General features: G+C 52.4%; 1 protein-coding gene across 1 annotated transcript in view; it reads right to left on the bottom strand.

Annotated features, from left to right (window-relative positions):
• Nucleotides 1-257: 257 nt before the first annotated feature.
• NT5C1A (5'-nucleotidase, cytosolic IA) overlaps nt 258-12154 on the bottom strand; it is a 16190-nt gene continuing 4293 nt past the window's right edge. Inside the window, exons 2-6 of the mRNA XM_006768473.2 lie at nt 8073-8240; nt 7492-7621; nt 5420-5542; nt 2809-2993; nt 258-1072 (exon numbers count right to left, since the gene is read on the bottom strand). Coding sequence (XP_006768536.1) covers nt 707-1072; nt 2809-2993; nt 5420-5542; nt 7492-7621; nt 8073-8240 — 972 coding nt within the window. The 3' untranslated portion in view covers nt 258-706. The remainder of the gene's footprint in view (nt 1073-2808; nt 2994-5419; nt 5543-7491; nt 7622-8072; nt 8241-12154) is intronic.

Here is a 12154-nt window from a genome sequence, read left to right as displayed (position 1 = left end):
GTTGCTGTGGACAATTGTGCATTTTGCCCAGTTGACAAAGGCCTCTGGGCTGAGGAGCCAGTGGGGGCCGACATTCCGCTTATATCCCGCTAATGTAACTGTGCACCCCCACGTGGGTGTGGCCAGCCCAGAGGAAGGGCCTTCTTTTCCTAATTCATTGTAGCCTCCTTCCATAATCCGCGCAAAGGGGTGTGCAGACCAGTGGCAGCCCTGGCACAGAATGCTTCCTTTAAAGAGGGCAACCCTAGAAAACCAAGTTCTTTAGCTGAAGGCGATTTTGAAAACCACCTAAAAGATGGGGAACCTGAGCCCCATGAAAGGGAGGGACTCGCTCAAAGTCATGCCGTTAATGCCAGGATCGAGCTTAGAGGCCAGATCTCTTCTCCCTCAAAGCAGAGTTCTTGGCACGACACCGAGCTGGTTTTCACCCCAAAGCCCTTTTGAGGCATCCTGGCTCCTCTGGCCCTTCATCAGCTCCCCCTGAAATCCAGCCACGGTCTTAGCTTCCTAGTCAGCATATGGCACAGTGTTGGCCCCAAGTGAGGGCTGGTGAGATGCCGGCCCAGTCTGCAGAGTTGCGTACCAGCGCCTCCCTCCCAGGGTGAGGGCAGACATGCAGCAAGGCAGTGCGGTGGGCCGAGAAGGGTCCAGTGGATGGCATGTGGGAGGGTGATAGGGAGCTGTGCCCGGAGCACTGAGGGCTCAGCTACTGTGCAGCTGGGGCCTGCTTCGCAGGCGCAGTCCGCCGGGGTGTCTGTGCCACACCGTAGGGCACATGGGCGGCCACTGTGCCCATCTCCTGAGCCCCAGCCACGTGGAACATCTGGTCATCAAAGAAGATGTGAGGGCGGATCTTCTCCAGGAGGGGGCCCTTGGGCGCGCCCGCAAGGAACAGGGCTTCATCTGTCTCCAGGCCCCAGCTGCGCAGGGTCTTGAGCGCCCGGGCCCCAGAACTGGCTGCACTGCGTGCCGTCACCAAGTAGGTGCGGATCGGGCACTCCAGCCGCAGGCCCTTGGAGTAGAATTTCTTCTGCAGCCTACCCAGGGCCTCCAGAAAGCCCTTTAGGGGTCCCTACGAGAAGGCAAGGGGAGACTGTGAGCTCACCCCTCTCCCAGACCTGGGCCCCCTCTCCAGCTGGGCTCCTCCCTGAAGCACTCGTGTCTTGATGTTTGGGGCGGGGAAGCTTCTCAGGTCCCCACAGCTCCCGGTCCTGCTATGCCTGCTCAGGCCACTGTGCGCATCAGTGGGACGGCAGGTACCTACGGCGGTGGCAGTGTGGGTATCTGTGCCACTGTGATTGGGGGTGACTGTGTCAGAAAAATGTGCCAGGAGAGCTGTTCCTATGTATGTCCTTCTGTGTGCCCCTCGGGTACATGGGTGTCTGTCCTACCGCTCCATAGTATGACCTTCTGTGCTCACCAGCAGGGAGGATATTAGAAATATTTAGCAACCACAGCCTGGGCACCCTCCAGGCAGAATGGAGTCCAGCTGCAAACAACATGGACAGACAGACCAACGTGCGGCTGGCTCGGGGCGCCATGCTCTGTGCCTCTAGGGCCAGGGAAAGGAAGTGCCGGGAACAATGCATGAGGACAGTGAATGAAGAACCAGCGGAAAAGGAAAAACGCACAGCAGCAGCTGGAAATAAGGACAGGGGGCTGCCAGTCCTGGAGCCCCCTTGCCTCTGGGTGGCTAGAGACAGCAGTGGTCTCCGGCTCTGCCTACCGCTCGGTGGGAAGACTGTCCTGCCCTGATTCCCAAGGGTTCCGGAGGGAACTGGTGAGAATGGAGGTGGGATGAATGTCCAGGGGCCACGGCTGGAGCCTGCTGAGCGGCCGGAGAGAGGGACTCTGGGATGATGTGGATTTTTGTTAAAAGTACAAAGAGGAGCTCCCAGGAGGACTAGGGAATCCCAACAGCTCTGGCCCCAAGGATTTCAACCAGGCTCTAAGACAGTGGTTCTCAACCTTCTGGCCCTTTAAATACAGTTCCTCATGTTGTGACCCAACCATAAAATTCTTTTCGTTGCTCCTTCATAACTGTAATGTTGCTATTGTTATGAATCGTAATGTAAATATCTGATATGCAGGATGGTCTTAGGCGACCCCTGTGAAAGGGTCGTTCGACCAACAAAGGAGTCGCGACCCTAGAGTCTAGGGCCTATTCTGCTCTCAGGGGGACACCTGAGCAGTTAGACAGTGAGTGAGGGTCCCTGAGCCCCTTGCCAAGGGATGGATAGCAGGAGGTGGTTAGGGCTGGTGTGGCCCAAAGCAGAGGGGCTGCTCCAGACCCTACACCCAGTGGATCTCCCTGGCCCAGTCCAGTGTTTCCTTTCCTCCAGTGAGGGGAGTAGGGGAACCTACTCAGAGGGGCGGGGGGACCTCAGAGAGAGAATGAGGGTTCCAGAGAGAGGATGGCGGAGTCAGAGGGAGAGGTGAGGCGTGCTGAGTGCGATGGGGACTTTAGAGGAGGGATGGAGACCTCAGAGAAGGGATGGGGACTTCCAGAAGGGGATGAAAACCTCAGCTACGAGCAGCAAAGGAGAGGTAGGGGCTCTGAGAGGGGCTTAGGGAGAGGATGGGGACTTCAAAAGGAGGATGGGACTGCAGTGAGGGGAAGAGGGGCTCAGTGGGAGGGTAGAACCTCACTGGGGGTGCCAGGGCTCAGGTGAGAGGGATGAAGGCTGGAGGCTCGGTGAGGGGACCTGGCTGGGTTCTGGGCCAAGCTCAGAGTTTGGTTCCAGCCCAGGGCGGGTTCTGCGGAGCCACCTGGCTCCGTTCAGGGGCTCGGGGGCGTTTGTGAAGCACCTGGGCCAAGGGTTTGTTCTCGTGGGCCTTCTCATGCTCGAAGAACCTGTCCAGCCCGTGGGCCTTGACGATGCGCTCCGACTCGTCCGAGAAGAGCACAGCGTCCCCGTCGAAGGCCACGCGCAGCTGGCTCTGGGACACAGCCATATCCCTGCTGGGGCTGAAGATGGTGGCGGCTGCGATCCCTGGGCAGAGAGAGGCGAAGGTTGTCTGCCTTTATCCTGGCAAGAGGGGCCCCCTGATGCCTGCCTCAGCTGCCTGGGGCCAGGAGAGAGCTAGCTCAAGCTATTCTTAAAAATATGTGTATATTGATTTCAGAGAGGAAGGGAGAGGGACAGAGGGATAGAAACATCAATGATGGGAATCACCCATCAGCTGCCTCCTGCACGCCCCCCTCCTGGGGATCGAGCCTACAACCCGGGCATCTGCCCCTGAGCAGAATCAAACCTGGGACCCTTCAGTCTGCAGGTTGACGCTTTAGCCACTGAGCCAAACCAGCTAGGGCAGCTCAAGCTATTCTTGTCCCACCTGCCTCTCCCAGGACTCAGAGCAAAGCTAAGGAGGGCTAACATTCAGAATACAGTGGGGCCTTGACTTACGAGTGTCCCGACTAACGAGTTTTTTGAGATGCCAGCTGTCTCTCCGAGATTTTTTGCATTGAGTTGATAGAATAATTTGAGTTAACGAGCTCCTTAACGAGCTCGGTCTCCGAACGAATTAAACTCGTAAGTCAAGGCCCCACTGTATTTAGCACCTGGCCAATCAGAATGGATGGTGGCCTTTGCTCTGAGGCCCTGGCCCGAGTCGAGTTTCCCTTTAGTTGCTGCTTTGTGGGAAGGTCTGGGGGAGTCCCAGGAAGCAGGGTGGGGCACTTAGAGGACTCAGGACAAGAGCCATTTATCAATCAGTGTGGAGGGATGGCAATGCTTTATTGTCTAGTAAGGTCATGCTGGTACGGACCATCGGAATGTCCTGGCTGGAAGGGAGGGTCCCCAGGCCACTGATATCCTTCCCGAAGTTATCCACAGCCCCTAATATAGGCCTACAGGGGGGCTGGGAAGGGGCCCTGCCTCTGGCTTGGCCTCGCTCTCTTGCTGTTGATTCCAGCAAGCCTCTCACCTGCTCTGAGGCAAGGTAAAATGAAGGATGTTTCAGCTCTGTTTGGGGCTGAGATCCCAGGCTGCCGTCGGGGGTGGAGTCGGGGTGGGCACCCTCTCAGTCTTCTGCCACAAGGGCACCCAGGTATGCCCTTCTCAAGGCAGCCTGGCCACTCTGGGTTCCTTGAAGCAACATGGGTGGCCATGAGAGGCAGCAATAATTCCAGGGACTGTGGCACAGACTGTCTGCAACCCTGGGCCTCTACAGAGGTCAAGGGTGCCTGTGGTAAACCCAGGCTCCAGGCTAGGGCTACACTGGACAAGGGAGCCAGTGCTAGAGGCTGGGGACCTGGTCAGCAGCTCAGCCCATTCCTTCTTCTTCATCCCTCCGAAGGCCACTCGGCCCTGCTCTTCAGGAATCTGGAATCACAGGGGCTGGGCTTGGGCAGAGATGTGGGAGAGGCGAGCAGTGTCAACTTTGCTAGCCTGAGGATATTATTTGTAGGGCCAGGCCCTGGGCATCGGGCCAGGCACCTACCCAGCTCTGCCAGTGATGGAGCCAAGATGAACCCGAACCACCCGACCCTGGGTAGGGCCTGCCCCTGCCACCCCTTGCTCTCCAGCCTGAGCTCAGATTGCAGACATAGAGAGGCACACATGCAGGCCCGTGTCAAGGCCCCGACCAGAGGGTGTGACATCTTTTTTTTTAGGGAAACAGCTTCTGGCTCCTGGTTAAAGAGAGCCTCCCAGAGGCCCAAGCAGCTCAGAGAGGAGGCGCCAGGGAGAGAGAGGCCAAGCTTCTAGGCAGGAGACAGCATGATGGGGAAGAGTGAATACACTGTTGGTTGATAAACCTTCCAGCAGTGCTGAGCCCGAGGAGCCCTCTCAGGAAATGGGGGCTGCCAGCCTGTTTTCTTCTATGTGCAACAGGAATACATACCCTGTTGGAGGACCAAGGCTGGGCCTACCACCCAACACTGACCCTTGAAAGAGACACATGGAGGGCAGTTCTCTTTGTCAGTACTTGTGGCTGGGTCTCCTGACCTCACTTCAGCTGCTGGAATGCTGGCCATTTCCCAGACCCCACTCATTGCCCACGCTGGACTAGATACTTATCTTCCTCCCCATTGGCCCAGACAGGGACAGAAGCTGCCCATGGTCACACAGGAATCAGAACTCCTACTAACCTGGAGGATTCCTAGAAGGGAGTAGCTTTCGGGGCTGAAAGGAGGGTTTCCATGGAAACAGAAGCCTGGGTGATGGTGGTGAGTAAAAGCATCCTTAACATGGTAGGGAGAGGGGTGGAAGAGTGGATTGTATGGGCAATAATGAATAGGGGGGCCTTGTTCTCAGATTTATTGGACAGGTCGTAGGAATTTCAAAAGGTACCCCTCTTCCAGTTACCATGGCAACCACTAGCACCTGCTCAGAGCTTTAGGATGAAGCCTAAAGGCCTTCCCTTCTGGGATCCCTTTGCCAGACTCCCCTTATTCTCCCTCCCCAGTTTGACTCACCTTGATCAATGGCTTCTCGAACTTTTTCTGCATCAGCTGACAAGTAGAGGTTGGTGTGATAGGCCTTGAGGTAGCAGATGGGGCTATTCCCACCTGTCATGCAGAACCTCTCGATGAACAAGTCTGGGGAGGAGATAGAGAATACTCCAGTGATGCTGGGTCAACCCTTAGGGCCTCAGAGTGGTCCCTCCATCTCCAATAGACACTGTCTTGGTTCTGAGTGATGGTGGGACAGTGGAGTGATTCTCTGAGTGATTTTAGGCCAGCAGTCCCCCTCTCTAAGCCCCTCCCTCCTTCATCCTTGAAATGAGGATGATCACCTCTGGAGCATTTGCCTGGCTCACAGTAACATCCTCTTGTCCAGGAGTCACAGTACTACACAAGGTGGATCCCTAGCCATGAGTGGCTCTCTTGGCCATAGCTGATTGGCTAGGAACAGACACCTGATCCAAGCTGAGCCAATCAGATTCTCTCACAGCCTGGGCTGATAGTCACCTGCACAGGTTGTAAAATATTTGCTAGTTGGTCAATGGCTGTTGCTCTGAGCCCATTGGGTTAGCGCCTAATTTAGCCCAACACTACCCGACCCCTCACGCAGAACAATCAGAATGAAGGGGTAATGCCGGGCACAGCAGGGATTCTTCTGGACGGGCTCTGTCACTACAGGTGCTGTCTATCCTGATTACTCGGTGAATACATCACAGGTGGTTAACTTTTGTTGTTAATCATTGCCCAAGGATATTTTCCCACTGATTTTTTTTTAGAGAGAGTGGAAGAGAGAGGGAAAGACAAAGAAACATCTATGTGAGAGAAACACATCAATTGGTTGCCTCCTGCACAGGATCAGGGGGAGGAACCTGCAACCAAGGTACATACCCTTGACCCGAATAGTCCCCAGTAGGAGGTGTGCAGGAGGCAGCTGATCGATATTTCTCTCTCATTGATATTTCTAACTCTCTATCTCTCTCCCTTCCTCTCTGTAAAAAATCAATAAAATATATTTAAAAATTTTTTTTTTAAAAAAACCAGACTTGTGTGTCTCAGTAATTCAGCACGGACCTATGGACCAAGAGGTCCCGGTTTGATTCCCGGTCATGGCACATGCCCGGTTTCAGGCTCTATCCCTCGTGAGAGTGTGTGGGAGGCAACTGATTGATGTTGCACTGTCACATCGATGTTTCTCTCTCTCTCTCAAAAAAAAAAAAATCAATAAAAAAATCTTTTAAAAAATGCCAACTGGACTCTCTTGGTTTCCTAAAACAAGGACTTGCAAACTTATAAATTTTGGCCATGTTCAGGGAAAGCAGAGAAGCCTTGTTTAAGGAGAAAAAGAGATAGGAGAGGGAAAAAAAAGAAGAACAAAGTAGAGAAGCAGATAAGGGCTCATATGGCCCAGAGAGAGAAGGGGCCCAGGAGAGATTTCCAGTTCTTGGAAGCAGGCCTTTCTGGCCCAATTTACTGCTTGTCCTGTGGTTCTAAGAGACACTCCTATAACCTGATAAAACATTCTTTTCAACTTAAACAAGCTCTGGAGGGTCAACTGCTTTCAATTAAGAATTAGAGGTGCGTGGGTGTGGGCTAGAAGGGGTCAATGGGGGAAACAGGGAGACATCTGTGATACTTTCAACAATAAAGATTGTTTAAGAAGAATTTGAATGAAGCCCCATTCACTCTGATGACTGCCTGTTTCTCCCAGCAGCCTTGTGAGACCTGTTCGCCCCACTGCAGATAGAGAAACTGAGGCTTAGGGGCAACATATGCCCTGCCCAATCACGTAGGGAGTGGGCCTGGGCGGTGGTGTGCTGGAGCTGGCTTATATTGGCTTGCAAGAACTGAATGTTAAACATCCTGGGATTTTTTTTTTGAGCCAGTTAGATTGTGAGCTGGTAGCTTGGAATAAGTCATAATAAGTGGAAATGTTTATATCCTGAAAACGGCAAAGCTACAATTTTTTTAAAGAGCCAGTTTACCAGTGCACCACTGGGTTTGGGGTTCTAGTTGGCATGCCCTTACCCGGCAGAGGTGTGGCCCCATCCCCAGGGGCATCCCATGGCCAGACCCCTCATGCTTACCATAGTGGTTGATGCTATTGATGAGACGGACACCCACTTGAGCGTGGTTGTTGGTCACGAGGACGATGTCGAAGATGTCCTCACTGTCGGGGTACAGTTCTCGAAGCTGCTTGTTCACCGCCTCCAGAGCCTGGATGGGAGGGGGGGCCTCCAGCTCAGACCCCCCCCCAGGAATTAATAGCTGGAGTTGGTAGCCAGGGTTGGGGAGGACGATGGGAGAGGAGAGGGGAGGTCAGGGGCCAGAGTTGGCGTGAGATCAGTGGGCATGGACTTTCTCCGCCTCATCTGTGCCATTGGGCGGGTTGATTATTGCTCAGGGCTGCCTCACTGGAAGCATGAGTGGAGGCTGAAATCCAGCCCATGCTCCACTCACCAAGATGGTTCATTACCTGGTGTGGGGCTGCCTTAGTCCAGAGTATGGGGTGGCCTCTTCCCACAATGGCTCTGGCCCTAGCCAAGCCGTGCTCCTGTGGGGTAGCATCCTCCCAGAGGGCCCTTTCTCCTTACTCAAACACCCATGCAAGTGCTTTTTCCTTACCACCACCACCACCCCCCACAACCAGGAGTGGACTGCCGCTCACCTTAACAAAGGGGAAGGCCGGCCCGGGGCTGAATGGTTCATTCTCGTGTTGCAGCTGGTAGCGCACGTACTCCTCCACGCCTTGCTCCATGTAGATCCGCTGCTCCTCGTCCATGCGGAACAAGGCTCGGGAGGACACAGCAATGGTGACTGCATTCTGAGGCTTGGGCTGCAGAGGTGCAGGAGAAAGACCATCACTTCCACTTCCCTGAGGTGGGTCTCATGGGCCAGCCCCTCTGAGTCCTGGGGCAGGGAGAAGACCAGGCCCAGCCTCTGCTAGGAGGCTTAGTATTGGGCAGAGGCAGACCTAGGACAGGACCTCCTCTGTGAAGAACCCAGCTGGGGACTGAGGAAGATGAAGGCTCCCCACCAAGAAGCAGAGCTATGCCCTAGGGGAGTCTGCAATCTAGCCAGCCACCTGGACACAACAGATGAGTGAATACAATGTATGGAGCCAGAGTATGACCGATGCTCAACATGGTCTTCAGATGGTTTCCATTATAAAATGAGAGCTACATGCCCTTAGGAGGAAACGTACTTAGAAACATGACAACTATACAAGAACATTTGTCTCCAGCCCAGATCTTTCTCCAGCTCCAGACTCATGTATCTAACTGTCCCTGTTGACTAACAGACACTCAAACTCAACATGCCCAAAGCTGAATTCCCACAACTGTCTCCACCCCTAAACCCGGACTCCTCCCTCCTTCCTCAGCTCACTGCTGAGCGCCACCATGCACTCCTCACCTCAACCAGAAGCCCCAAATTCAATGCAGGTCTTCCCTCTTCCTCGGCTCCCTTTCCCCACCAACACCTGTGAGCGCCACTAGAATCCATCCACTTTGTCTTCCCTACCATAGTCCAGTCCATCAATATCTCTCCTCTCCTCCAATCTGTCATCCATATGGTTGTCATAGGGATCTTCTCAAGTTCAAATCTGATCACGTCCCCCTCCCTTTCAGTGGTTGCCCACGTTTCTCAGGCTCTAGTTGTTAGCTTTTGGTATGGAGTAGGAAGCGCTTCATAACAGACTCCCTGCCTCGCTCTCTGCGCTCACCGTCCCATGACCCCACTTTGCTCAGGCTGAACTCTCTCATGTGTGAGTGAGCACACCTTCCACTCTTTCTCTGAGCCTTTGCACATGCTGTTTCCCTTCCTGATCTACTCTTTGCCCGACTCTCCACCCAGCTAACTTCTGCCCAACCTTTGGGTCTCAAACGATATGTCACCTCTAGGAAGCCTTCCGTCACCCTTAGTTATGGGTTTGCCACCCCTTCTGTTTCCTTTTTCTTCCCTATTTTCCTATTTTCTTTTAGTAAAATTTAACAATACATTATAATTACTTGTTTCTACTTCCAGACAAAGTTCTAGAGAGGAAGTAGGGACAATGTCTAAGTTCTGAGGGAAGAGGAACTGTGACTATTTTGTTCATTTACTGTATCTCTATTGCTTAGAACTGTACCTAGCACATAGTAGGTGCCCAGTTAATTTTTAATGCTTCTAAGCTTTTAAATAACATATTTTATTGGGAAACATTATTTGCCATGACAAAATTTAACATGAACCAGAAACTTCAGTTCAGTGTCCTAATCTGTTCAGGTTGCTCAATATATTAGGTACTCAGAGAATATTTTTTTGATTGATGCCAATTGGGTGAATATTTGCTGGTTCTTTATGCCAGGCACCTGGGCTCTGCCTGAGGGTGGTCCTGGTAGAGACTTGGCTGCTGTCCTCAGAGCTCACAGGCCTGTAGGGGAGAAAGTCAGGTAAACAGAGATGCCAAAGGGATTGAAATGAGTGACAGAACACAGGTGAAAAGCAAAGCCTTGATGACAGGTTCACAGGAAGTTGTCATGGGAGAGGAGGAGGAGGGTGAAGTAAGGCATGAAGAGGTGTGCACATACACGGTGGTGCATCCACAAAGGTGAGCAGAGGCCAGGGCATGGCGGTCTGAGTACAGGTGAGCCCGGCAGAGTAGGAAGGTGCTAGATTAGAGGGCCTCCTCTCAGAGCCTCAGGAGGGTCTCAGAACTCCTTCACTGTCTCCAGTAGAATGGAGCCAGGGGCATGCCATCCCAGCAGCAGCTGGACCCTTTATAATCCCTGGCGAAGGTCAGCATGTGGGTTCCCAAAGGACTCACAGACACCAGAGTCCCACGACATCTCTGTGACCTGAGCATGATTCCCACTTTACAAATGAGGGGCTCAAGTTGGGGGCAAGATTCATAAAGGGACCTGGTGCCTGGTCAGCGTGGCTCAGTGGTTGAGCGCTGACCTATGAACAAGGAGGTCATGGTTTAATTCCCCATCAGGGCATATGCCTGGCTTGCAGGCTCAATCCCCAGTAGGGGGCATGCAGGAGGCAGCCAATCAGTGTTTCTTTTTCATCATTTCTATCTCTCCCTTCCTCTCTGAAATCAATAAAAAATATTTATATGTTTAAAAATTAAAAATAAAGGGACCTTGCTCTCTGGCCTGCTCCTGCCTAGCCCTGTGGGTCACACACTGGCCCCGCTGCTTCTCTCTGGAGTCAAGCCTGGGCTCCAATCAGGTGACAGCACTGAGTGATTCCCATGTGACAGGCACTGTGCTGGGGACATGGCAAGAAACAAGACAGGTGTGACCCCTGCCCCCGTGGAGCTGATGACCTCTCCCCAAAGCAGATATTCGTGCCGTCCTTCAGAAGAGCACTGTCCAATAGAACATTCTGTGATAATAGGAATGTCCAGAGCTGTCCATGTGGCTATGGAGTAACTTGAAATGTGGCTAGTGAGACTGAGAAACTGAATTTTTAAAAAATATATTTTTATTGATTTCAGAGATGAAGGGAGAGAGAGAGAAACAGAAACATCAATGATGAGAGAGAAGCATTGATCAGCTGCCTCCTGCATGCCCCACAGTGGGGATCAAGCCCACAACCCCGGCAATGTGCCCTGACCAGGAATCAAACCGGGACCTCCTGGTTTATAGTTGATGTTCAACCACTGTACCACGCCGGCTGGGCTTGAATTTTTTTTTAATATATATTTTTATTGATTTCAGAGAGGAAGGGAGGGAGAGAGAGATAGAAACCTCAATGGTGAGAGAGAATCATTGACCGGCTGCCTCCTACACACCCCCTACTGGGGGATTGAACCCACAACCCAGGCATGTGCCCTTAACCAAAATCGAACCCGGGACCCTTCAGTCCCTAGCCAGTGGTCGGCAAACTGCGGCTCACGAGCCACATGCTGCTCTTTGGCCCCTTCAGTGTGGCTCTTCCACAAAATACCACGTGCGGGCGCGCATGTACAGTGCGATTGAAACTTCGTGGCCCATGCGCAGAAGTCAGTATTTTGTGGAAGAGCCACACTCAAGGGGCCAAAGAGCTGCATGTGGCTTGCGAGCTGCAGTTTGCCGACCACTGCCCTAGGCCGATGCTCTACCACTGAGCCAAACCAGCTAGGGCTGGGGCTGAATTTTTTATTGTATTTTATTTTAATCAATTTAAATTTAAGTAGTTATGATTGGTGAGTGGCTAATGACGCTTTAAGACCTCAGAATAGGAATGGAAGACCAAAGAGCTCCCCAAGCTCCTGAGGTAGACTTCAGTTTGCATTTGACTTTTACTCCAACCAGCAGGCCAGTCTAGGGCAGTGCAGGACAGGCGCCTCTCCTCTGGGGCTCAGCTCCAGTACTCTCCCAGGTGCTGGCCACACCATATACAACGTGTACCGGTTAAAAATGGAGATTGAACCTTTACCGGTTAATAATGCGGATTTTGTAATCAAAGAAAACACAATAATTTCAAGAGAAACATCAAAAGTGCTTTATTCAAAGTAATGTCCATCGCTAGCTACACATTTCCCCCATCTTTCAGGTAATTTGTGGATACCGTCCCAATAGAACTTTTCTTGTTTTGAGGCAGACCATTCAGAGACCCAATTTTCCACTTTGGTGTGTTTTGAATTGCTGCTCAGAAAGTGTGTGTGCCATCGATCAGAACAAGTGGTCATCTGAAGGAGCAAGGTCTGGTGAATATGGCAGGGGGGTTAATACTTCTCAGGCAAGATCTTTTTATGTGTCTTTTACTGGTTTTGAAGGG

The sequence above is a fragment of the Myotis davidii genome, unplaced genomic scaffold (genome assembly GCF_000327345.1).
Source record: "Myotis davidii unplaced genomic scaffold, ASM32734v1 scaffold2763, whole genome shotgun sequence".
NCBI lineage: Eukaryota > Metazoa > Chordata > Mammalia > Chiroptera > Vespertilionidae > Myotis > Myotis davidii.
This window is presented reverse-complemented; position numbering and strand designations above follow the sequence as displayed.